General features: G+C 47.1%; 1 protein-coding gene across 2 annotated transcripts in view; it reads left to right on the top strand.

Moving 5' to 3' along the window:
- LOC147439620 (B3 domain-containing protein Os07g0679700-like) overlaps positions 1-27,188 on the top strand; it is a 138,259-nt gene that overhangs the window by 84,679 nt on the left and 26,392 nt on the right. For both annotated transcript variants that reach the window (XM_086485437.1, XM_086485435.1), the window contains 7 exons: positions 6,041-6,717; positions 6,815-6,911; positions 7,097-7,271; positions 7,372-7,448; positions 7,534-7,968; positions 8,056-8,105; positions 8,235-8,299. In XM_086485437.1, coding sequence (XP_086341563.1) covers positions 6,065-6,717; positions 6,815-6,911; positions 7,097-7,271; positions 7,372-7,448; positions 7,534-7,968; positions 8,056-8,105; positions 8,235-8,299 — 1,552 coding nt within the window. In that variant the 5' untranslated portion in view covers positions 6,041-6,064. The remainder of the gene's footprint in view (positions 1-6,040; positions 6,718-6,814; positions 6,912-7,096; positions 7,272-7,371; positions 7,449-7,533; positions 7,969-8,055; positions 8,106-8,234; positions 8,300-27,188) is intronic.

The following is a 27,188-nucleotide window of genomic DNA, read 5'->3' as shown; positions in this document are numbered from 1 at the left end:
TTGCATCCATCCCGTGCTCAAGATCTTGCTTTTATGCATCTTTTGAACCTTTTTGCTTGCTTCCCATGCAATTGTAGGAAGTCGATTTGACGCATCTCAACCATGTACTGCACGAGAGAGAGAGAGAGAGAGAGAGAGAGAGAGAGAGAGAGAGAGAGAGATCTGGGAAAGGGTCTCCAGACTCCATGCTAATAACAAACTTCTCATGTTGTTAAAATTCAAGCATCCCAAGTGAATGGCCCTATGTGTTCCTAGTTAATTATTTGTCTTTAGGTATTTATTTTACTTATTTGACATGATTCTAGGTAGGGCAATTTCCTGAAGGGGGTACGTAAGGCTCACATGTTATTAGATAAGTGCACCGCACCCTGAGCCCCCAATGTATAATCATCTAATTCATTGCATATTTGTATTGTTCAGAAACTGATCTCTCTGGGAAAGGCTCTCCAGACTCCATGCTATTAACAAACTTCTCATGCTGTTAAAGTTCATGCATCCCAAGTGAATGGCCCTCTGTGTTCCTAGTTAATTATTTGTCTTTAGGTATTTATTTTACTTATTTGACATGATTCTAGGTAGGGCAATTTCTTGAAGGGGGTACTTAAGGCTCACATGTTAGTAGATAAGTGCACTGCACCCTGAGCCCCCATTGCATAATCATCTAATTCATTGCCTCTTTGATTTGTTCAAAAACTCTCTCTCTCTCTCTCTCTCTCTCTCTCTCTCTCTCTCTCTCTCTCTCTCTCTCTCTCTCTCTCTCTCGGAGGTTTGTCACAAAGTGATGACGTAGTGTGCCCAATTGGAAGAGAAATGGGTGGGTGGACAAGAGGAACTGAAGCCGGAAGAACTGACCCCCGAAAGTGTGGCCCAGGGGCCTAAACTGAAGGGGATAGGGTTTTTAAATAACTCTAACCCTACCCATCTTATGGAGCACCGGTCGAGGGGCCTAAAGCCCTAAAATTCAAAAGCGTGAAGGTTGACTGTAGATATTCGTGATTCGCAGAGACATGCTGGCAAATTTTGGTAGTTTCTAGCGCTAGCTTTTGAGAGCAGATGCTTTTGGGGTTTAGTGCTTTTGGAGCTCTGCTTTTGGGCATCCCTTGTAAGTTTAAAAGAGCCCAGAGGGCCACTCTTCTAGAGAGCATCTAGATGCGAAGTCTCGGAGAGAGATGGACCCTCGGGAGTTGTACTTAGCGAAGTTAAATAATAAGGAAATACTGAAAGGGATGCCTGTGCATTTTGGCTTAGAATTACGTTGTGCTCTCTCTCTCTCTCTCTCTCTCTCTCTCTCTCTCTCTCTTGAAGTTCAGTTATTTGGCAGTTTTTGTTGGAGTGTTGCGATTGATTTCTCGCTTGGATTGTTCAAGCCTATAACAGGGTCAGTCAATGGCATCTTGAGGTTGCAAGCTGCTTAGGTTCTTTCAACATGGCATTTTGAAATGCCATTGTGTTGAGGCAATTGATGCATGCGGGAAAGCTCTCACAACGGGTAACAATTCTTCATTGCATCTTGAAATGCAAGAGCATTGCCCCACTTTCAATCCCCGGCGACGGTTTTGACACGCCCTCGGTTACGCATGTACATTAGAGTCTTTATAGTGCGGCGTTTTGAGAGGCAACACAAAGACGACAATTCGGGTCGGCACTTTGTTGGAAATTGGGCTATCATCTTGATAAGTCATCAAAGTTTCTCAGGGTTGCTGTTGGTGCGTCTTGAAATGTCGGTGATGCAGGCAAGCTTGTTTTGTGGTGTTTTGGAAGGCGTTGGCTCAATGATGGCTAGGGAGGATCTCTTGTTGCAAGGCGTTTTGAGAAAAGTGGTCCAAAGGGTTGTGGCAGCAAAGGCATAGGAAGGGGGTTGTTCCCGCGTAGGCTTGGCATCAACAATGATCAATACCAACCCTTGGCTATGGAAAGTGACTGAACCTGTTTTTAATTGGAGGCCTTGACACTCTCGAAGTCCTCAAGGGAGAAGCGGCTCCATCACCTAAAAAATTACCTGATTGGTGAGATTCATTCGAGATGGCGAGAGGCCGTTGACACGGTAAGGAAGCAAAAAGAAAAGCCATGTGGCAAAAAGCGGAAAAGTGTACTTTAAGAAAGAGTTTGACAAAGCTCTTGAGAAGAAGATAAACCAGATAATGAAAGGCTTAAAGCACTCTCGGAAGAAGAAGAAATCACTAGATTTCCGGTTATTCAGGCCAGAAATCGACTTTCGAGGTGCTAAGCAAATCCAAGAAGCGTGTTCGCTTCGAGGATGACCCAAATTTTTCTTCGTCTTCAGAGAGTTCCGACAGGTCATCGTCCTCTAGTTCTAGAGAGGATGAGAAAAGACGGAAGAAGTGGAGAAAAAGCCATAAAAGCAAGAAAAGCAGATTTTTGAAAAATTCTAGAAAGCATGGGAGGCCATCTAGCAGTTCAGAGGAGGAGAGCTCGTCCTCTTCTGATAATGAGAAAAAGGAACAAAGACCAAAGAGTTCAAGGATGGGGTCAAGTAGTCAAGTTTGACACGTTTTTCAGGCTATCAGGACACCCATCAAGCCCTTGAATTTATACAGCAGTTTGACATCGCCTTCTCAGGATGTCGTTTCTCGGATTGCTCCACGATGCGAAGGGCGGCATCTTACTTGAAAAGGAAATGCACAAACATGGTGGGCTACTCTGTTGTTACACAGAGAAGCACCTAAGAAGTGGGTAAAATTCAAGAGAATTTTCACTTTTGCATGGATAATGAAAGAATATGAAGCAGATGTCATTACGGCTTGGCATCATCTGAGAATGACTAAGAAAGACACTTTGAATGACTACTGCCAGAGGTTTGGGATATCTATTTGCCAATGTCCTCGTTTCGGAGGGTCACGTTGAAGGACCAGATTGAGTGGTTTTGCCGTATATTGTCTGCAAGAGAAGTTTGACTCCATTCAGAGACTTATGGGACATGCCAAGCAAGGTTTTGGTATTCATGCCGGCTCATTGACGGACAAGCCAGTGTCTAGGCAAGAGTTTTCCAGGGAACAAAAAGAACCAAGGGAATCGGATGAAAGTTCATCAGAGGATTCTAGAGAAGTAAGGGAATTAGATGATACTGCATCCGAGGTTCCAACGAAGCAAGGGAATCAGTTGATGGTTCATCAGAGAATTCGGACGATTCAGATTGAGGTGCTATTGGACAAGTGAGGCCAGCGGGCTACCAATAGGTCACAGGGCACAAGAAAAGAACAGAAAGGTAAGCTAGGTCCACCGAATAATTTGGTCAAGGGTACGTTTTGGTCCTAGATGCAAAGTGGATGGAGGAGGAAAACATTTCAGTTTGAACTATACCTTGAAGCTTTTGGATTATAAGTAGTGTCTATGCCAAAAGTTTCCCATGAAGCAACATGCTGAATCTAGTGCGGTGCGGACTGCACAAGAGGGGAGCCACTCCACTCCTTTGTCACAGATTGCCTAGATAGAATAAAGTCACTAATTTCTCTTTTGAGATTTTTGGGATAGTGACGGGCTGACAGTATTTTCGGAATGACTTTATGAAAATATGTGCATTGAATTGGAAATTTCCTTGATTGAACTGATGACATGTGCTCTTTCATGTGTGTATTGTTAGAGACATGTAGAGAAAGATGAAATGTCTGTAGGGTTTCGTTTGATGAATGATTTGAACTTAGTGTATCTAGAGATCTTTTAGAGATCAGCGAGATCTGGATGTGATGGCTAAGTGATGAGAACTGAATGAGATTCTAGTGCATCAAGATTTCTATTTGGATGAGATGATGGGATACTGTTGTGAGTGCATCAAGAGTTCGGGAAGGATGAGATGGTTGCACAGTGATCCAGGTGCATCAAGAGTTCTGGACGGAATGAGATGGCTAGATTGCATGATTCAAATACGATGGTGAGTGTGAACTAAATGTGTGATTTGTGAATTGCACGCTATGTGGATGTATAGTCTTGTGGGGATGGTCATGGGCATGGTTTGCTTCATTGAAATAGGAAAAGCAAGGATATGAATTTGATAGTAACAAAATTTAGTAGATCAAGACATCCGTGAAAAGATCAGCTTGTTCTACATGTGATTGCTAAATGGTTGCATTTTCATGATTTGTATTTGAGACCCTCGACAGAAATGTGACTGATTAGCGTTTGATGTCGTTGTATAAGTACTGGATTGGTGGAGTCAAGGGCATGGGTACATAGAGTCAGTGTCTATTGAAGAAAGTTTCTATCCTTTGGCTGTTTTGCAGGTGTAATCGAGGGCGATTACAGTTCTCTCAAGAGGGGGGAATGTCACAAAGTGATGACGTGGCGCACCCAACTGGAAAGAACTGGTCGAGTGGACAATAGGAAATAAACCAAGAAGATGGGCCGAGGGGGTTAGGGATTAAAAATCCTAACCCCTACCAATGCACTTGTGAGCATCGAGCGAGGGGTGTAACCCAAAAATATCAAAAGCTTGACGTCTAGGACCGATTTCTATAAAACGCATTGAGTACTGACTTGGCAATTGTACGGAATTCCGTGATTTGTGCTGAGAGTGCTAATGTGGCAAGCCATACGGATTCTTGTAAAAAGCGCTGGCTGGTCTGCTAGCAGATTTATGCAAGGCTTTTGGAGCAGTTGCTCTTAAGTATAAGTGCTTTTGGATCGATGCTTTTGGGGCTCTGTTTTTGGGCATCCCTTGTATGTTTATAAGTGCCCAGAGGGCCACACTTCCGGAGAGCATCTGGACGCAGAGTCTCTGAGAGAGTTGGACCCTTGGGAGTTGTCCCTTAATTGTGAAGCCAAAGGCAAATGCAAGAGCATAGTAAAGGACAGAGGCAAAGGCAAGCTTGAGGAGGATGGCAGAGACAGTGATCCCACCCAAGAGATTGACATGGCACATGTGGTGGTTACCACAATGGCCTCGAAGCCAAATTTCTAGTTTGGTGGTAGTTTTCACAACATGCTTTAGCTAGAGAGAGGCTTGTGAGCAATAGAGAGGGGCAGTTGGAGCTCCCCATGAATGATTTGGACCCGTGTGCCGGAGTTTATCGGTGTTTGAACCCGTGTGTTGGAGTTAAAGGCACATGCATCTGGCAAGGAACCAACGCGACATATACAAAACATGTTGGCTGGATTATGGACTGAATGTATTCCAAAGTTCATTGTCTTGTGGACGTGGTGCATTCACGGTTCACGAATAGGGATTCTTGGATGTATTGTGGTCCATAGTTCAATTGTCTATAAGGCAATGGGTGGCATTTTATTCAAGGATAGGTTGGCAAAATTGCTAATAGTTTATGGCCTTCTGATGGGGTGTCCTTGGTAGCTTCTTCATCGACTTAGTCTTCCTACATAGCTCCCCTATGAGCTGTAGAAAGGGTGTTAAAAGGTCAGGCATCTCAAGTGAATGGCCCAATGTGTTCTAGTTAATTATTTGTCTTTAGGTATTTATTTTACTTATTTGGCATGATTCCGGCTAAGGAAATTTCTTGAAGGGCTCCCAGGTTAGTATATAAGTGCACCTTGAGCCCCAATCGTATAATCATCTAACAGGTTTTCAGCCGGAACCTCCAAGATCCACTAGCGTTTTCAGCATCCTCTTGCAGATCAGCCCCGCAGTTTTTCAGAATCCGGTAGCCTCATCGCATGCAGATCTCAGCCCTCATCATCAGCATTTTCACTTTTCTAGTCTATTGGACATCACTCTCAAGAAGTAAAAGGAACTCTCTTATGAAAGTTTATAAAAGGAATCTTGAAAACGCAGTGAGCACTCATCCTGAGTTATCACCTTAAATCACTTCTACTGCACATTACAGACATTAAGGAGATGCTTATGCTAGTGTAATATATGAATGTATGTAATGTTTATCATCCTTGTGTATGACATTCATGCTCCTTTGGTGTGAATCTTGTTAGCTCCGTGGAATTTACTTTGTGTGTAAGGTGAATATTTTCTAGTCCTAAATAGTATTCTTGTTTGACATGCAAGTTGAAAGTTTTTGTCAAAATGTTAAGTCTTGAAATAGTAATCGTCGTCTTTTTGAGACCTTTCACTTTCTTGCAGAGATAAAGAATCTGAAATTAGTATATGGAGACTGCTGAATCCGATAACAAAGGCTCGGCCCTGGCAGCAGGTTTTCAGGTCATGCACCATAGTGAACCTATGTCACAGGAGGTTTTCCGTCCACAAGATGGAAATGTACAAGAGGGTTTCAGGCCTTTGCAGTCAGATAAGTTTACTAACATGGGAACAAATAGGCAGTTCTCAGCTCAGTCTAGCATCAGCAATACAGAAACCAGTGCACGAGAGTTTCTATCCTCCATAAGTTCCAGCCCAGTCGTGTTGTCTGGTTTGTACTGTACAGGTATGGAAGCCAGTGTCAAAGACATTGCTCCTGCTATTCGTGGTAACCCTGCCATCTTGTCAGGGTTATACTGTGCTGAAGGACTCGCTAAAGACTTCAGCACCCTTGCTGCACCCAATAATTCTGGGGTTTCAAAGGCTTATGTGGGGGAGATGAAGTTTTCTGGACTTAATAGCACAACATGTCACATACAAAGGCCATGGATATCTCAAAAACCTCAGAATCATCAGCCAAAAAATCTGGAAAAAGAACTCTCTTCTCAGTCGTCAGCACGAGTTGCAAGGCCACCAGGTGAGGGCAGAGGGAAAAATCAGCTACTGCCTCGTTACTGGCCACGGATAACTGACCAAGAACTCCAGTTGTTGACCACGAAAGAGTATCCTATGTTTTCAATAACTTGGTAGATCTGCTGGCATTCCTGTGCTTAAAGCTTTGAAAGATTTATGAAGTTTGATTCTTAACGAGAGAAACAGTTCCAATTGCACTATCACACCATTATTTGAGAAGGTGCTGAGTGCAAGCGATGCAGGAAAAATTGGACGACTTGTTCTGCCAAAGGCTTGTGCAGAGGTGGATGCCTTTTGCTTTACTCCGGCTTCAAGAAAAAAGTTGAATGTTTTAATATAAGCTTAGGCACGAACATCTAGATCTGTTTTATCTGTCTAGTGAACAACTCACCTATGCTGTTTTTTCTTAAGTATTTTCGTTAATGAGGTTACTCTTTGCTCAGTAAATTGCAACGGAACTGTCAACAGGCTTATTTTCCACCAATATCACAAGCAGAAGGCTTGCCCATCACAGTCCAGGATATTTCTGGAAAGGATTGGCAATTCCAGTTTCGGTTCTGGCCTAATAACAACAGCCGCATGTATGTCCTTGAGGGGATTACACCTTGTATTCAGTCTATGCAGCTGCAAGCTGGGGATACAGGTGGTTGAAACTAATGTTTCTCTTAAACGAGAAATTGCAGGCTTTTGAACTCTTAGAATTTCTTATCATTGTTAACTTTTACTTCCTTTTTGCTTTGCAGTCATTTTTAGCAGGAGAGATCCTGAAGGCAAGCTTGTGATGGGTTACAGGAGAGCATCAAATATGTCCATGGGAGAGGTGTAATTTTTTTTTTTCATGATGTTATGGGAGTAATTGATAAGATTGTTTTTGTGGTTTCTCATATGTCTTTTCTATCTATTAGGAGACCAGAATGGTGAACGCAGGACCAGCTTCTGTCCCACCTTCAACTCAGATACTTTCTAGGAAGCCAGATAAACCATCAACAGCCAATATGTCTGGTCTTAATCCTCAACTATTTAAAACTTCGGGTAGAGCCCAAGTACAGACGCAAAAAAGCAGTGGACTTTCACAAGCTTTAGACCTGGGCTTTGGATTGTCCAAAGCAGGAGTTAGCGGATCCAAAGAGACGAGAGAGGGATCTCCGTACAATCTTCCGGTTTTAAGTGAGAAACGAAAAGCCAAGGACATGAGCTGTAAGACAAAAAAGCCGAGATGTGATGCTGACAGTCTTGAGTTCAAGATGCATTGGGAAGAAGCTCAAAGCTTGCTTCGATCTCCACCAAATGTGATCCCAAGCATTGTTACGATTGAGGGCTACGACTTTGAGGAGTATGAGGTAATATATTTCACTTAAGATTGAAGTGTTCTACTTTTACTTCTTTCAGGAACTTATCAATATGATTTTGTGCTAACATTGCTGCAGGATCCTCCTGTCTTTGGAAACGAGATCATTTCAAGTGACAGTCTGCCTAGGTTTGTCAATATACCGTGAACTTATGGGAGTCCACCCTCTTGTTCCATGTATTTCTTGCAAACCGTTGCCAGGCTGTAATGCAGACAAAGAAGGAAAGGACTGATTTGTGTTTGGTGGTTTGCTATCAGGAAGTTGTGTAACATGCAGCAAGATGTGCCAAGTAGCATACCATGTCCTTCGCAGCATAATTCAGGTATTTGTCATGCTGTTGGTTTTTCTTTGCCACTTGGTGTACTTCTTTGTTTTAATTCTGTTCTTTTCTTGGAAAATTGTCCTTGCATTAATGACAACGAAGCACAAAGTAGTACAATTCTCTGTCAAGGGTGGAGAGCTCAGGAGTCAAAAGTAAAAAGTGGGCCTTAAACAAGACTTCTGTTCTTTACTTTGGCTCTAGAGTTTGTTTTATTTTAGGGGGTCCCAGCATGGGGGAGGGGTTGGGTTGGGGGGCTTAGTGCTCCCCTTTTTCTATAGTCCAGGTGTGTCGATCACACAATATAGATTACAAATGAGTCAAGGGTCCTATCCATAGGATTTCATCTTTGCCCTAACTTAAGTGCTTGGTTCAAATCGATCCAACATAACTTGGCATAACTTAGGATCCATCCTAGGTACCCAGGGATGTAACACTTCCTCCCTTATGTTCAATCGTTGTTCTCAACAATGTCCTTGGTAATGAAACTGGGGAAGCAACCTTCAAGGGGCCTCATGGGCTCCACATTGCAATGGACTTGGAGGATTTTTCCACTTGATTGGGTGATAAGTCCATCTGGAATGCTTTACCATATCTTTGATCAACGACCAACATGGGCTCCAGAGTTACCCGGAACGCGGGAACGGCGACGGGCCTCCCTGCGGAACGGGGGAACGGGAATGGGCCCGGAACGGGAACGGCGCGGAACGGCAGGCTAAAAAAACACCCAAATATTATTTTTTTTAGCGTTATGTGTTTGAATACAAGTAGTATTAGAGTCCTTTGACTCTAATACCCACAAAAAACACGATTCGAAGACCATTTAACCTTATTATGACTTGATTGGGATGTGAGGCACCTAGAGTACATAGCCAGATGAACAACATAGCCAGACGAACAACAATGAGCAAACACAATGCCCATAGTACATACACAATGCTCTCAAATAATTGCAAGAGTAGTAGTCAGAGATAACACTTTGGAATTAATTATGGCTAACATAGTAACAAGCCTCAAGGGCCGCCAGCGGCCAAGGTGCTACAAAAAAACCAAAGGGGGGCAAAGTTCAAACCAGACTTCAGTGACCACAATACCAAAAGACTGAAGGTGACAAATACCATAAAGATGCTAGTAGCTACAAATGGCAAAGAGGGCAAGGCTCAAGCAGCCATACAAAAAGGTGGATAAATGGCAAAGACTCAAGACTCAAGAGCCACTAGCCTGAGAGGCCTCCCAATCCGTAGTAGCCGGCTGTAAATCATGCACATCCTCCCATTCCTCATCATCGAGGTCTAGGTCCAGCTCGATCTCAGCCACAGATGAAGTACCTGGTGTTGGTGGATGTGCATCTCCACCTGCCTGAGAAGCCTCTTGCTCCATCTCCCACTGTGTAAAAGGATCTGTCTGTTTGTCTGTACTCTTGCAAAGCATTTTCAAATTTGCGCTGACGAAGACAAGATCATTAGCCTTCTCCACTCCAAGCCGATTTCTCTTCTTGGAAGCAATGTGGCTAAAGGTACTCCACAATTGCTCCAAGCATGAGGTACTAACTGACTGGCTGAGAATACGGATCGCCAATCTCTGAAGCTCAGGGCCATCATAGCCATAGTCCTCCCACCAAAGCACTGAACCTATTTTCCTGCGATCAATCTGAGCATTTGGACTGCCAAATGACCCCCGCATCTCTCTGTACTGTCTCAGCTGATCTCTGACAATGCGTCGCCCATCTCTGTCTAGAACCATCTTGTTTAAGATCTCTGTAAATTGGTTCATGACTTCCCTATCTGTCTCTTGCCCTGCACCTTGGAACTCTAGATCCACCATGTACGCTGCCCCGTGTAAAGGAGAGGCATATGAATTCCACCTCGAGCTGCAAAGCGCATGGATCTCCTCATATCGCTCTGCGTTCGGCTCAAGCTGTGCAAGCTGCTCAATCATGCGGTCCATTGCCTCATAAATCTTGCCAATGCAAGGATCCATGCCATCCAGAACTCGAAGCAAATGAACCACCGGTTTTACTTGTGCATCTAGACTCTTGAGCTCCTTCCAGAACTCAAGATCCTCTGCCTTATCCTTGCACAAAATCCCTGCGACTGTCTTTGCATAGGGGGAGGTGGTGAACTCATCACTGATGAAGACCTGTCGGACCGCATTTTGACATTCAGACAGCCTGCATACAAGAAGAAAGTTGAATGCGAAGCGGGTATCTGAATACTTTAGAAGCACTTTGCCGCCCGACCTCTTGAGGTACTCACTCCGAACCAAGTTGTGATTGTTGATGAAAGTAACCATCTTCACTGCATCAGCAATGACTGGAGCAATCCAGTCTAGCTTGTCGATGTCTTTTAGAAGGTTGTTCAAGCAGTGTGCCATGCAAAAGCACACTGTCACATGCGGATAGTGGCCCTCTATGATAGCTGCTGCTGCCCTGTTTGATGTCTCCCCATCTATGACAAAGGCCACCACGTGTTGCTCACCGATGGTTTCTATGGCCGCTGTCCACTTTGCAGAGAGGACATCGGCGGACTTGCCACTCTCAGTGGCATCATGAGAGTGCACAAAGTACATCTCTCCACTGGAGTATGCGACGAGACCATGGATAGATCTCTTCCTTGTATCGCTTCACCCGTCAGCAATGAGGGAAACGCCATGTTTTGCCCAAAGACGCTGAATGTTGAGGGTTGCTTGCTCCACGATAGCCTTCTCTCGATCGAGCAAGGTGGTTCGGAGAGCCTCTGAAGATGGCGGCACATAGCCGGTGCCATACTCTCCTATCCGTTGCACCATGACTTTCCAATACTCCGACCTATTTCGATCAAACATAGAAGAGGTTAGTATCAAAAAAGTGGAAACGACGATAACGGAAGAAATGAGAGAGAAGATTGATGAATCATAAAACAATGAACATACCTCACTGCGACAAATGGGATATGGTCGTGATAGAAGAATCGGGCCACGGCCGCATCCACCTCTTCCTTCTTCTTTGGGTCCCAAGAGGTGGCAAGGGTCTTTTGGCGACGAATGGACCTTTTGAAGATGCACCAACACCTACACCGGGTAGAGAGGAAGAAGGGAAAATGAGGGTCTTTGGATCAATACCTTTGCGTGCCGGCTTGGCTTTATGGTTGAATTGCCGATCCTTTTCCTCGAGCTCCTTCCTCTTCTCGATGGTTACGTTGGCACAAAATTTCACCTCATGTCCCGGCACTCGAAGAAAGTGTGCCCTCACTTTGTCATGCCCCCCTTTCCGCGTGTAAGAGCATAGCTTGCATCCCCATGCACGAGAACCTCCCGCCGCCGACAAGGTGCCCTCCGAGGTCACTTCATCCCACCACGACCATTCCTTCGCCTTTTGAGTGTTGCCCGCATGAACGGAGGGGGTTGAACGAGAAGAAGAGGCCATGGATGATGGATTATCCGTGAAAGAGAGAGCTTGATCTTGAACTTTGAGAGAGAGAGAGGGATTGAGAGAGAGAGGCTTGCCGCTTGATTCCGTGAGAGCTTGAGCCTTGAGCCTTGAAAGTTGAGGGTTAGAACTTAGAAGTTAGCCCAAGAGAGAGAGAGGTTGAGAGCTTGAGCCTTGAGGCATGCCGCGGCGCCACACTATGGCTTGAGAGTTGAGAGCAAGCTAGGGAGAATGAGCTTGGCTTGAGAGTTGAGAGCAAGGCTCAAGCAAGGGAGAATGGGCCTTGAGGCTTGATGAGTGTGTGAAGAATGGGGGAGGAGGGGGGCATTATATACTTTTTTGACTGCTGAAAATGGCCGTTGCAGTCATTTTTTTCAATTTCAAAAACTGCCGTTTATGGCCGTTCCGGTCCGTTCCAGCCCGTTCCGGTGACAGTTTCCAGCTGGAACACCGTTCCGTTCCGACGCGTTCCAGAAAATCCCAGCCGGCCGGAACGCCGTTCCGGCGTTCCAAGGCCCGAAATGTCCGTTCCCTGGTAACTCTGATGGGCTCAAGCGGAACATAACAAGTGGTATCCTCCAAGTGGGGAATCTTCTTAAGAGATACTTTTTGTTTATCTCTCTCACATGTCACTCAAGATTGTACATTGGATGGAAAACGCTGAAATGGCTTCTTTTTTGCTCAAATGCTTCTACTTGTTCTCCTCTTAAATCCTGAATATCTTAAGTGGGAATTTAAAAACTTGTTCTCCTCTTAAATCCTGAATATCCTGAGTGGGAATATAAAAACTTTTTGTTGCAAATTTTACTTTTTGTCCTTTACAGTAATATATTAATAAGATTGTACCTTCGCTTGCAAAGTGCAAGCAAAGTGCTGAACCCTGATACCACTGTGTCACTTGCGGAGGAATTGAAAGAATAGGTAGATCGAGCAAGCATGCTTTCATAATCCTTTGTTCTTTCCTTGCCTTCCTTGCCTTATTGATGGTTCCTTTGAGAGAGAGAGAGAGAGAGAGAGAGAGAGAGAGAGAGAGAAATGAAATGAAATGAAATGTTATATTAACGTCTTCAAAAGGCCAAAGTGACCTATGAGACTAGAAAGTTACAATGTGGTGGATCTGATACAAAGTCAGAGTAACAAGATGACAAAATGATAGAATGACAAAATAAAATACTATGGAATCCTAAACTGCTAGGTGTGAACTAAGCAGCTAAACAGCTAGCTAGGATAGCTAGATCACAGGAGATCCAGCATCGGTTGCTGGCGGATCTCATCAATCTCCTCCATGGTCAGTAGTCTGACCGGGCGTCGCGCATGTCGAGCCAAAGTGATCCGAATCCTCTGATGCAGCCTCCGTCGATGCTGTTCCGCATTCGTGGGCGTCTGGATCTCCCCTGCTCAATCGCTCGGTCGATCAGTGTGCCTCTGGTGTAAGGCCACGAGCTCTGCTGTGGTAGTAACTCCTCCGGGTGTCGAGTGGCAGTTCTAAAGAAGTCTGTGATTTGTCTCTGAGATTGGCTAGTCTCTCCTCTCATCAGGCTCTCTCTGTGTCTGCGTAGCTCGAGCAAAAACAAACCCAGGCATCTTTGATCCTCGTACTGCATGACTCTAGAGAATGGTCCAAAGCCCTCTTTGAACAAGCAATGGAAGCGGCCTCGTATCTCGTAGTACACGGGGTAGTGGCATGTGTAGTGCAACTCCGTCTCAGGCTCGATGTCACACAAGGGGCATGTCCTGGCCTCTGCTGATACTCCGTTGTATCTCCCAGTCTCGATCGGCAGCTGGTGTGAAGATGTGCGTATCTGGCCAATAGCACATCGTATCCCATGAGACAAGTGGGTGTCCGCGTATCTGGGCCTCGTCACAAAACCATCCTCCGTAAGCTGGAGGAGATGCTCTCTATAGAAAGCCATCTTCGTGCCCAACTCCTGTGCTGGCTGTATCCATGTCCTCTTGGTGTCTAGCTGTGTCAAGTCCTTGCGAATGAGCCTCGTGATCTTGGACTGTGTAAGAGTCAGAGAGGGCGCATCCAGTGAGTACTGGAAGGGAGGCAATCTGTCTATGCTGAACCCATGCGCCTGAAACCATGATGCCATCTCCCCATACCAGCATGCTGTATCTCCCTGCATGGCTAACTGTCGAGAGGACTCAAGTGCAAGGCGTGCATATCTGTCTCTGGGAAGTTGCCACATGCGGTGTATGAAGGAGACAGATCTGGTGAGCGCCGGGCAGCTAGCTCTGCTCGTACAATAGCACGTGGTACTGAAGCATTGGCTCTAATGAGCCGCAAGATCATAGGGACCAGAGGCTTCTCAATGTCCCCCCATCCATCACTGCGGCCTGTCCTCCCGTGATGATCCAGTGAAGGTCCCCAAATCTCAGCTCCATAAAGCAATGCAGAGGCCACCAAAGTGTCAAAGAGCCAGAGCTTCGTCCGAGGCTCCTGAAATTGAACCTGTGAACACATCCTTTCCAATCTACCCAATGCTGCATGGGCTCTGGTCAATCTAGTCTCTGCTGCCCTCCTCAATGGAAATGCTAGCCCACTAAAAATCACTCCAAGGTAAGTGTAAGCATCTGTATACTCCACCTTCTCCTGGCCGTATGTGAATGCGGGCGTTGACCTCCTGATCCACTGTGGGGTGGTATTAAATACCATGACCTTGGTTTTACTAAGGTTGACGGACAAACCACTTTCCTGGGCAAACCTATGCAAAGCATCCAAGTGACGTTGCATCCACTCCGGAGAGTCGGAGATCAACACAATATCATCAGCGTATAACAATAGTGGAATCCATGTCCTTGCCAGCTGTGCACCTCTATCACCATCTCTCTCAATGTAGTCAGAAACCTCATCTACATACATACCAAATAGAGTAGGAGAGAGCGGGCAGCCCTGCTTCACCCCAACAGTGGAGTAAACCGGTGTGGATAGACCCTCTAGGGTGCGTACATGCCCCACTACTTACCTGTATAATGCCATGACCCTCCAAATGAGCTCTGTGGGTACTCCCATCTGCTATAATCTGCGCATCAATCTAGCTCTGGGCACTGTGTCAAATGCTTTGCGGAAATCCACAACGCTACAATAGATTCGTCTCCCATGCGATCTGCCCTTCTCAATGATGGCTCTGAGTGTCAAGATATGGTCAAGAGTAGAAAAACCCCTCCTGAAATCTGCCTGCCCGGCTGCGCGTATCCCCTCTCTCTCCGCCCATCTACTCAGTTGCTCCTCAAGAATAGATGCGTACAACCGTGCCAATGTGTGTCCAATCATGATAGTGCGATAATTCCGAGGCTCCATAGGGTCTCCCGACTTGAAGATTGGTACAATAGTAGATAGGCTCCAAGTATCAGGCAAGCCCTCACACATGGCACGGTTGAACATAACTGCTAGAAGCTCTGCTAGTAAATCTTTGGCATGCGTGAAATGCCCAGCCACTAAGCCATCATGATCATATGCTCTCCCAGTCCTCATCCTGTCAATGGCCTTCCTCACCATCTCAGCGGTGAAAAAAGCACGTGTGTGGTCATGGATCGGGGGGGTCGGGAAGGGGGGGCTGCTCAGGAACTGTGTACAGAGATTATGCATATTGGCCCCAGGCCTCTGTAGAAGTGATGGCAGGGAGGGGGGAGTGTTCATGAAAGAGCCGCCATGCCTCACATGAGTCCTGCTGACTCAAGGATAGCTGGTATAGATCCTGCTCTAGGCGAGCCAAAAATGCCCTCTTCTGCCACCGCACTAGGCGTCGGAAGTCAGTCTGTGACTGTGTGTGAGTGATGTCCCCCAAAAGCACCTCCCTCTGAAGTCTAGCTCTAGTGTCCCGGCATTCCTCATCATACCAACTGTTCTGGGGCATGCTCCCCGAACGGCGTCTCTGCTCAGGCTGGGTATGTGGGTATGCCTCAGCTGCTGCATCATGTAGTGTCTGTGTCAGTATAGTAGTAAGCTCCTCTAGAGGTTGCCCTGGCTCCTCTGTGCACAGGCGTCTGTAGATCCCATCTATGTATACAGAGTCCGTCTCCCGCGTGAAGGTGTAGCGAGTAGGGGCTGCTGCCCGTAGCTTGTGTGCTACACTAAACTGAAAAGAGATGGTCCAGTGCCACACCAACAGTCTGGATCCAACCATGAGATCCTGGATACTAGAGATGAGGCTCGGCTGTGCCATGACATAATCCACTGTGCTGGCTCCATGTCTGTGTGGAAAGCATGTAAAACCCCCCGCAGCGGGAAATCTCTGTGGGCCATTCAAGATGGCCAATCCATGTGCAATCCCCATGTCTATCAAGCGTCGTCCATACTCGGTGTGTTCTCCATCCTGTGATAGTCTGGATAGGCCCGTCTCTGCAACATCCAACTTTCTCAGCATCTCCTCTGAAGTATCATAAAATACTGTCTGATGATGGGCAGTCCTAGCATTGAAATCCCCTAGAATGATGATGTCACCATCTCTAGAGAACTCCCATATGTCATCATCCAAAATAGAGAAGGGGACTGTCCTCTGGGTGGTGCATAAACTAACGTACTCAGGGGAAAGTAGCAAATAGCAATGTAAAGATATCTGCCTGTCTCTGCTCTCAATCTCACCCACATGTACCTATCTTGCTCATCCCTGCGGGCTATATGTATCAATGGTTGCAACTCCTCCCTGAATAACACTGCCACTCCTCCTGAGCCCCGCCCTCTGTGGTCTGATCGTGTCTCCTGTCTATAGGCTGTCTCCCATCTATATCCACTGATGTGAGGCATAGATTGCCCCGGGGCTTGATGTGTCTCAAAGTAGAAGACGATGTCTCTTCTTGTAAAACTATCCTCAAAAGCACCCACATCAAGGCGCATAGATCCATTACAATTCCAGGTGGCAACTTTGAGTGTGGTCCCATGGGTCTCGCACCGTCATGTGGAGCGCCGCTCTACAATCACCACCCGGCCATCTCTGTAGAAGGCCGTCTTTCCCTTCTCCCTTGCCGCTTGAATCTCTGGCATTACCTCTCTCATTTGACGCAAGCTGTGTGAGAGTGAGGTCATTTCCAAGGAGTATGCCCGTTTTCTTTAGTGTAGGGCGCTTCTTCAAGAAGTCCTTCTTTGCCTCCATGGATGGGAAACGGATGATTAAAGCTCTCCCTTTTGAAGTCTTCCCATTGCCTTGTGTCTTCTTCCCTACCCTCCATGCCTTTGTATGAGTAGCCTCACTGCCCATCATGCGGAGAAGTTCTTCGACTTCTCCTTCCACATCATCTCGGTCTTTTACCGGTTACTCTTATATGCAAGGCTCTAGTTTTCCTTCGCTGCTCTTCTTCTAGAGTCATGTTGATGATTGTAGGAGTGGGGACGGATGTGGTTTCTTTCCCTTTCCCTTTCTTAGCGACTTCTATCCATTTCTCAGCCTCATCCACCTTCTTCTGCGTCTTCGTGATCACATTTATCGACGAAAACGTCTTTACCACCTTCTGTTTCTCCTCCTCTGTGATCATCCGTACCTGCTCCTTGATGACCTTGATCTCCTCTATCACCGAGGGCTGGAATTCCCCTTCTTCCAATCCACTGCTTACTCTATCCACAAGCTCTCACTTGAGGGCTGTGACCTCTTCTCTAAGTGCTTGTGAATCCGCCTTAAGTGCTTGTAGCTCTGGTGCAAGTCCTCTTTCTCCTTCTTCCATTGCGTGCCTTCATTGAGAAACATTTGAAGAAGGTGGCCTTCTCTTTCCACCATCCCTCCATCACTGCTTTCCATTCTTTCATCTCCCTTTCCATTTGTGTTATCCACTTGTTTGTAAGCACAAAGGTTGCCTTCATATGGGGCTTACATACTGGCGAAACGATCATGGCCTCCACTGGCGATGCGCTCATGGCCTCCATTGGAGATGCGGGTATAGCTCGACGCTCTGGCTCGGCTGAGTCCAGGTGGAGAAGTAATAACCACAACCCGAATGCGGGTATATGCACTACCACAGCCCACTGCGGGGTATTCAGTCTGAGAGAGGACACCTGATGCATTCCCAAAGCCTCCCTCCAAGGGCCCCCCACTCCGTTACCGGAGCGTTATTTACTTTTAGATTGCACAACTCCTGATACAACTTAGCATCAGCACTTCAGTACCCCAGTATCATCAGTATCAGCAGTATCAGCCAATATAGCATCAACATTCATTCAGTACTGCTGGTACTGCAATGGCTGAGTACTGAGGGTCCTTCTGGCTGAATACTGAGGTATTTCATGGCTGAATACTGAGATACTTCATGGCTGCAAATCTGAGTACTTACCGGCTGAAAACCTGAGTACTTACTGGCTGAAAACAGGGTGGCTGAACTGAGGTGCTGATTGGTACTGAGGTACTGTTGGCAATGACTCAGCAAAACATTGGCTGATTTGACTGAAAACGCTGGCGAGGAGAGACAAGCGATGGAGATGTGAGGCTGACGCTCTGGTCTGTTGAAGGCTAGCGGCTACCTCTCTGGCCTGCTCTGCTCCAAAAACCGGCTGGGTGCTGAATGTGAAGGCGTGTCAACGCTGGGCTGATAGTCCACGCTGGGCTGAGAGGGAGAGACAGCAGGTGGGGGGAGCGCAAACCAGAGCAGGATGGGTGGCGCGCGAGCAGGGGGGGAGAGAGAGAGAGAGAGAGAGAGAGAGAGAGAGAGAGAGAGATGAAATGAAATGTTTTATCAACGTCTTCAAAAGGCCAAAGTGACCTATGAGACCAGAAAGTTACAATGTGGTGGATCTGATACAAAGTCAGAGTAACGAGAGAGAGAGAGAGAGAGAGAGAGAGAGAGAGAGAGAGAGAGAGGAAATGAAATGTTTTATTAACGTCTTCAAAAGGCCAAAGTGACCTATGAGACCAGAAAGTTACAGTGTGGTGGATCTGTTACAAAGTCAGAGTGACAAGAGTAACAAGATGACAAAATGACAAAATAAAATACTATGGAATCCTAAACTGCTAGGTGTGAACTAAGCAGCTAAACAGCTAGCTGGGATAGCTAGATCACAGGAGATCCAGCATCGGTCGCTGGCGGATCTCATCAATCTCCTCCATGGTTAGTAGTCTGACCGGCGTCGTACATGTCGAGCCAAAGTGATCCGAATCCTCTGATGCAGCCTTTGTTGATGCTGTGTAGTCCTCTGCAGTCGTGGGCGTCTGGATCTCCCCAGCTCGGTCGATCAGTCGATCAGAGAGAGAGAAATGAAATGAAATGAAATGTTATATTAACGTCTTCAAAAGGCCAATGTGATCTATGAGACTAGAAAGCTACAATGTGGTGGATCTTATACAAAGTCAAGGTAACAAGATGACAAAATGAAATGACAAATGTCACAATAAAATACTATGGAATCCTAAACTACTAGGTGTGAACTAAGCAGCTAGCTGGGATAGCTAGATCACAAGAGATCCAGCATCGGTCGCTGGCGGATCTCATCAATCTCCTCCATGGTTAGTACTCTGACCGGGCGTCATGCATGTCGAGCCAAAGTGACCCGAATCCTCTAATGCAACCTCCGTCGATGCTGTGTAGTCCTCCGCAGTCGTGGGCGTCTGGATCTCCCCAGCTTAGTCGCTCGGTCCATCAGTATGCCTCTCGTGTATAGCGACAAGCTCTGTTGTGGTAGTAACTCCTCCGGTCCAGTGGCAGCTCTATAAAAGTCTGTGATCTGTCTCTGAGATTGGCTAGCCTCTCCTCTCATCAGGCTCTCTCTGTGTCTGCGCAGCTCGAGCAAGAACAAACCCAGGCATCTCTGATCTTCGTACCGCATGACTCCAGAGAATGGTCCAAAGCCCTCTCTGAACAAGCAATGGAAGCGGCCTCCTATCTCGTAGTAGACGGGACAGTGGCATGTGTAATGCAACTCTGTCTCAGGCTCGATGTCACACAGGGGGCATGTCCTGGCCTCTGCTCGTATTCCATTGTATCTCCCAGTCTCGATCCGCAGCTGGTGTGAAGATGTGCGTATGTGGCCAATAGCACATCGTATGCCATGAGACAAGTGGGTGTCCATGTATCTGGGCCTCGTCACAAAACCATCCTCCGTAAGCTGGAGGAGATGCTCTCTGTAGAAAGCCATCTTCGTGCCCAGCTCCTGTGCTGTATCAATGTCCTCTTGGTGTCTAGCTGTGTCAAGTCTTGGCGAATGAGCCAGGTAATCTCGGACTGTGTAAGAGTCAAAGAGGGCGCATCCAGTGAGTACTGGAAGGGAGGCAATCTGTCTATGCTGAACCCATGCGCCTGAAACCATGATGTCATCTCTCCATACCAGCATGCTGTATCTCCCTGCATGGCTAACTGTCGAGAGGACTCAAGTGCAAGGCGTGCATATCTGTCACTGGGAAGTTCCCACATGCGGTGTATGAAGGAGACAGATCTGGTGAGCGCCTCAACCACCAGTGGGGGGGCAGCTAGCTCTGCTCGTACAATAGCACGTGGTACTGAAGCCTTGGCTCTAATGAGCCGCGAGATCATAGAGACCAGAGGCTTCTCCATGTTCCCCCATCCATCACTGGTGCCTGTCCTCCCGTGATGATCCAATGAAGGTCCCCAAATCTCAGCTCCATAAAGCAATGCAGAAGCCACCAAAGTTTCAAAAAGCCAGAGCTTCGTCCGAGGCTCCTGAAACTGAACCTATGAGCACATCCTTTCCAATCTACCCAATGCTGCATGGGCTCTGGTCAATCTAGTCTCTGCCGCCCTCCTCAATGAAAATGCTGGCCCACTAAAAACCACTTCAAGGTAAGTATAAGCATCTGTATACTCCACCTTCTCCTGGCCGTATGTGAAGGCGGGCGCTGACCTCTTGATCCACTGTGGGGTGGTATTAAATACCATGACCTTGGTTTTACCAAGGTTGACGGACAAACCACTTTCCTTGGCAAACCTATGCGAAGCATCCAAGTGATGTTGCATCCCCTCCGGAGAGTCGGAGATCAACACAATATCATCAGCATATAACAATAGTGGAATCCATGTCCCTGCCAGCTGTGCACCTCTATCACCATCTCTCTCAATGTAGTCAGCAACCTCGTCTACATACATACCAAATAGAGTAGGAGAGAGCGGGCAGTCCTGCTTCACCCCAATAGTGGAGTAAACCGGTGTGGATAGGAGCTCTGTGGTGCGTACATGCCCCACTACTGACGTGTATAATGCCATGACCCCTCAAATGAGCTCTGTGGGTACTCTCATCTGCTGTAATCTGCACATGAATCTAGCTCTGGGCACTGTGTCAAATGCTTTGCGGAAATCCACAAAGCGACAATAGATCCGTCTCCCACGCGATCTGCCCTGCTCAATGATGGCTCTGAGTGTCAAGATATGGTCAAGAGTAGAAAAACCCCTCGTGAAACCTGCCTGCCCGGCTGTGCGTATCCCCTCCCTCTCTACCCATCTACTCAGCTGCTGCTCAAGAATAGATGCGTACGAGAGAGAGAGAGAGAGAGAGAGAGAGAGAGAGAGAGAGAGAGAGAGAGAGAGAGAGAGAGAGAGAGAGAGAGAGAGGGATGAAATGTTATATTAACGTCTTCAACAGGCGAAAGTGACCTATGAGACCAGAAAGTTACAATGTGGTGGATCTGTTACAAAGTCAAAGTAACAAGATGACAAAATGACAGTATGAAAAAATGACAAAATAAAATACTATGGAATCTGCTAGGTGTGGACTAAGCAGCTAAACAACTAGCTAGGATAGCGAGATCACATGAGATCCAGCATTGGCGCTGGCGGATCTCATCAATCTCCTCCATGGTCCGTAGTTTGACCGGGCGTCGTGCATGTCGAGCCAAAGTGACCCGAATGCTCTGATGCAGCCTCCGTCAATGCTATGCAGTCCTCCGCAGTCGTGGGCGTCTGCATCTCCCTAGCTCAGTCACTCGGTCGATTAGTATGCCTCTGGTTTAAAGCGGCGAGCTTTGCTCTGGTAGTAACTCCTCCGGGTGTCCAGTGGCAGCTCTAAAGAAGTCTATGATCTGTCTCTGAGACTGGCTAGCCTCTCCTCTCAGCAGGCTCTCTCTGTGTTTGCGCAGCTCGAGCAAGAACAAACCCAGGCATCTCTGATCCTCGTACCGCATGATTCTAGAGAATGGTCCAAAGCCCTCTCTGAACAAGCAATGGAAGCGGCCTCGTATCTCGTAGTAGACGGGGCAGTGGCATGTGTAGTGCAACTCTGTCTCAGGCTGGATGTCACGCAGGGGGCATGTCCTGGCCCCTGTTGGTACTCCCTATCTCCCAGTCTCGATTCGCAGCTGGTGTGAAGATGTGCGTATCTGGCCAATAGCACATCGTATCCCATGAGACAAGTGGGTGTCCATGTATCTGGGCCTCGTCACAAAACCATCCTCCGTAAGCTGGAGGAGATGCTCTCTGTAGAAAGCCATCTTCGTGCCCAACTCCTGTGCTGGCGGTATCCATGTCCTCTTTGTGTCTAGCTGTGTCAAGTCCTTGCGAATGAGCCTCGTGATCTCGGACTGTGTAAGAGTCAGAGAGGGCGCATCCAGTGAGTACTGGAAGGGAGGCAATCTGTCTATGCTGAACCCATGCGCCTGAAACCATGATGTCATCTCCCCATACCAGCATGCTGTATCTCCCTGCATGGATAACTTTCGAGAGGACTCAAGTGCAAGGCGTGCATATCTATCTCTGGGAAGTTGCCACATGCGGTGTATGAAGGAGACGGATCTGGTGAGCGCCGGGCAGCTAGCTCTGCTCGTACAATAGCACGTGGTACTGAAGCATTGGCTCTAATGAGCCGCAAGATCATAGGGACCAGAGGCTTCTCAATGTCCCCCCATCCATCACTGCGGCCTGTCCTCCCGTGATGATCCAGTGAAGGTCCCCAAATCTCAGCTCCATAAAGCAATGCAGAGGCCACCAAAGTGTCAAAGAGCCAGAGCTTCGTCCGAGGCTCCTGAAACTGAACCTGTGAACACATCCTTTCCAATCTACCCAATGCTGCATGGGCTCTGGTCAATCTAGTCTCTGCTGCCCTCCTCAATGAAAATGCTAGCCCACTAAAAATCACTCCAAGGTAAGTGTAAGCATCTGTATACTCCACCTTCTCCTGGCCGTATGTGAATGCGGGCGTTGACCTCCTGATCCACTGTGGGGTGGTATTAAATACCATGACCTTGGTTTTACTAAGGTTGACGGACAAACCACTTTCCTGGGCAAACCTATGCAAAGCATCCAAGTGACGTTGCATCCACTCCGGAGAGTCGGAGATCAACACAATATCATCAGCGTATAACAATAGTGGAATCCATGTCCCTGCCAGCTGTGCACCTCTATCACCATCTCTCTCAATGTAGTCAGAAACCTCATCTACATACATACCAAATAGAGTAGGAGAGAGCGGGCAGTCCTGCTTCACCCCAATAGTGGAGTAAACTGGTGTGGATAGGACCTCTGGGGTGCGTAGATGCCCCACTACTGACCTGTATAATGCCATGACCCCTCAAATGAGCTCTGTGGGTACTCTTATCTGCTATAATCTGCGCATGAATCTAGCTTTGGGCACTGTGTCAAATGCTTTGCAGAAATCCACAAAGCTACAATAGATCCGTCTCCCACGCGATCTGCCCTCCTCAATGATGGCTCTGAGTGTCAAGATATGGTCAAGAGTAGAAAAACCCCTTGTGAAACCTGCCTGCCCGGCTGTGCGTATCCCCTTCCTCTCTACCCATCTACTCAGCTGCTCCTCAAGAATAGATGCGTACAACACACACACACACACACACACACACACAGATGGCTATGCTACCACAGATTGCTTGGCAGGGGGGTTCTCAGACACGTGATGAAGTTTTTTCAGTCATCACTAGTATTACACTATGGAATGTTTGGAGAGCTCGTTGTCTCCACATTCTAAGTGCGGCTCCACAGCTCCTTCAGGATACTCTCACTGCCATTTGGCTGGACATCATTCATACCCTGATTTGGCAGTGGGATTCATCCTCAGGTACATCTCGAGCAGCCGAGGCACGCCGATTTGCCTTCCTTCGGCGTTGTGCTCGATCTCCACTCTTCTTCACACCTACAGGTGGCCAGATTACGTGGCATTATGCCCCTCCTCGGTGGTTTCTCCTCCACTCATCACACCGACCACCATGAGATTGTGCTAGTCGAGTTGTCACTATAGTGGCTCTCCTCCTTACATTCAGCTTGTACACCCCACGTGAAAGGCTATTTTGGCATCCGCTGGGGATTATATTGTACTCAGTAATATACAGCCCTGACTTTTTCCGAGAGAGAGAGAGAGAGAGAGAGAGAGAGAGAGAGAGAGAGAGAGAGAGAGAGATGAGAAATGAAACGAAATGTTATATTAACGTCTTCAAAAGGCCAAAATGACCTATGAGGCCAATCTGTTACAAAATGGTGAATCTAATACCATATCGTGGTACAAACGAACCAGAACAAAGATAGTACTACTAGAATCCATCCTCATCTGCACTCTGGGTGTCGAGAGAGTATAGCTTAAATCCTCTGATGTAGTCCGTCGATGTTGTGTAGCCCCTCTCCTCAATCGTGGCGGTCTGGATCCCCGTAGCTCTAGTGCTCGGTCTATTAGATTGCCGGTAGTGCTCGAATGAGTGTGTGCCGAGCGCTGTAGTGATGGCTGCTCCTCTGGCTGTCCCATATCTAGTGGAAAGAAATCTGTAATTTGTCTTTGGGACTGTCTCTCTCTATCACTCCCCAATAAAGTGTCTCTATATCTGTGTAACTCAAGTAGATATAGCCCAAGACATCTCTGATCCTCATAACTCATGACCGTAGAGAAAGGACCGAAACCCTCTCTGAATAAGCAGTGGAAACAACTCCGTTTCTCATAGTGCACTGTGCAATGACATATGTAATGTAGCTCTATCTCTGGCTCTAGCTGGCATAAGCGGCATATCCTGCTCTGCTGGTATACCTCTGAATCTACCAGTCTCAATCTCCAGCCGATGTGAGGATGTGCGTATCTGACCAATGGCACACCGCAAACCATGAGACATTATGTGCGTCCATGTAGCTGGGTCAAATCACAAACCCATCTCCTAAGAGGTGGAGAAGATGCTCTCTATAGAAAGCCATCTTCGTGCCCAACTCCTGTGGCGGCTCTATCCATGTCCTCCTGGTATCCAGCTAGATCAGGTCTTGACGAATGAGTCTAGTAATCTCCACCCGTGTAAGAGACATCGAGGATGCCTAAAGAGAGTACTAGAAAGGGGGCAGTCTGTCCATGGTGAAGCCATGCGTCTGAAACCATGATGTCATTTGTGCATACCAGCATGAAGTGTCCTCCTTAAGAGCTAACTGTTTGGACGACTCAAGGGCTAGTCTAGCATATCTGTCTCTAGTAGTATCCCACAAGCTGTGCACAAAGGAGACTGATCTGTTAAGCGCCTCAATCTCCATAGGAGGGGCAGCTAGCTCTGCTCGAATGATTGCGTGGGGTACAGAGGCCTTGGCTCTGATCAATTGAGAGATCATAGATACCAAGGGCCTCTCCATACATCTCCATCCATTCTGGCCTACAGAAGGTCCCCATATCTGCACCCCATACAACATAGCTGAGGCTACTAATGTATCAAAGAGCCATAACTTTGTCCGAGGGTCTTGGAACTGCACCTGCGAACACATCCTCTCCAAGCCTCCCAAGGCCGCAAAAGCTCTAGTGAGTCTAGTCTCTGCTGCTCTCCCTAAAGAAAACCTCGGCCCATTGAAGACAACCCCAAGGTAAGTGTGCATCTGTATACTCTACAATCTCCATACCATATGTGAAAGTCAATGCTGATCTCCTGGTCCATTGTGGTGGGGTGTTAAACACCATAACCTTGGTTTTACCAAGGTTTACAGACAATCCACTATCCTTTGCAAAACTGTGTAATGCATCCAACTGTCGCTGCATACTCTTTGGTGAGTCAGAGATCAACACAATATCATCAGCATATAACAACAATGGGATCCACGTCCTTGCCAGCTGGGCACCTCTATGACCCTCTCTGTCAATGTAATCAGACACCTCATCAACATACAAACCACATAGAGTAGGAGACAATGGGCGACCCTGTTTCACCCCAATTGTGGAGTGAACTAAATCAGATATCCCCTCCGGAGTGCGTACATGTCCCATCACTGATCTATATAGAGCCATAACCCCCAAATCAACACTATGGGCACCCGCATCTCCTACAGTCTGCGCATCAATCGAGCTCTTGGTACCATGTTAAATGCTTTGCGGAAATCCACAAAGCTACAATAAATCCGTCTCCCATGTGACCTGCCCTCCTCAATGATGGCTCAAGTGTTAGAATATGATCAAGAGTGGAGACACCCCTCCTGAAACCGGCCTGGCCCTTTGCTCGTACACCTCACCCTCTGCCCAATTATTCAACTGCTGCTCAAGAATGGATGCATACAACCGTGCCAATGTGTGCCCAACCATAATAGTGCGGTAATTCCTAGGCGTTGTAAGATCACCTGCATTGAACTTAGGCACAATAGTAGACAACCTCCAAGTCTCAGGTGACCCCTCACACATGGCACGATTGAACAACACTGCAAGAACCTCTACCAGCGTATCTCTAGCACGTGTAAAGTGCTCTGCTACTAGACCATCATGATCATATACCTTGCTGGTCCTCATCCTGTCAATGGCTCTGTTTACCATCTCAGTGGTAAAGAAGGTGCTGGTAGGTGGGCATGGCTCTATAGGATCTGGAAGGGGGTCCTGTCCAGGAACTGTATATAACGATGAGGCATACTGGCTCCACACATTAGGAGAAGTAATCGTTGGCGGAGGGGAGTGCTCATGAAAGAATCACCATGCCTCTTCTTAGTCTCTACTCAAGAACACTTGATACAAGTTTTGCTCCATCTGGGCCAAGGAAGCTCGTTTCTTCCGTCGCACAAGGCGCTGGGAAGCAATCCGAGATTGTCTGTAGGTGATGACTCCTAAAAGAAGATCCCTCTAAAGATGGGCTCTCATCTCTCTGCACTCCTCATCATACCAACTATTCTGGGGCATGTTCCCAGAATATCGCCTCCGACCCAGCTGAGTGTGTGGGTATGCCTCTGATGCTTCACAATGTAATGTCTCATTCAGTAAAGTGGTGCACTCCATTGAGAGGCCAGGACCATCTATGCATAGACGGCTATAGGTCTCCTTTGTAAACTGCGTTAGTCTTTGGTGTAAATGTCAACGGTTATGTGACTAGCCTCCTGATGTCTCGGCTGTCCTATACTGAAATGAAATAAACAATGTCAAAAGTGCATGATCCACTGCTACGCCCATTGGTCTAGCTCCCACTATGAAATCCTGAATACAAGGAATAAAGCTCGGTTGTGCCATAACATAGTCCACTATACTGGCCCAGTGTCTATGTGGAAAGCATGTGAAACCAGCTGCTCTAGGCAATCGCTGTAAGCCATTAAGTATGGCTAACCCATGTGTAGTCGTCATCTCCGTTAGGTATCTCCCATACTCCGTCTGCTCTGTGTCATGTGAGCATCTGTCAAGCC

This window comes from Adiantum capillus-veneris, chromosome 16, assembly GCF_014529385.1.
Source record: "Adiantum capillus-veneris isolate H3 chromosome 16, ASM1452938v2, whole genome shotgun sequence".
NCBI lineage: Eukaryota > Viridiplantae > Streptophyta > Polypodiopsida > Polypodiales > Pteridaceae > Adiantum > Adiantum capillus-veneris.
The sequence above is the reverse complement of the archived record's forward strand: the minus strand, read 5'-3'. Positions and strand labels throughout refer to the sequence as shown.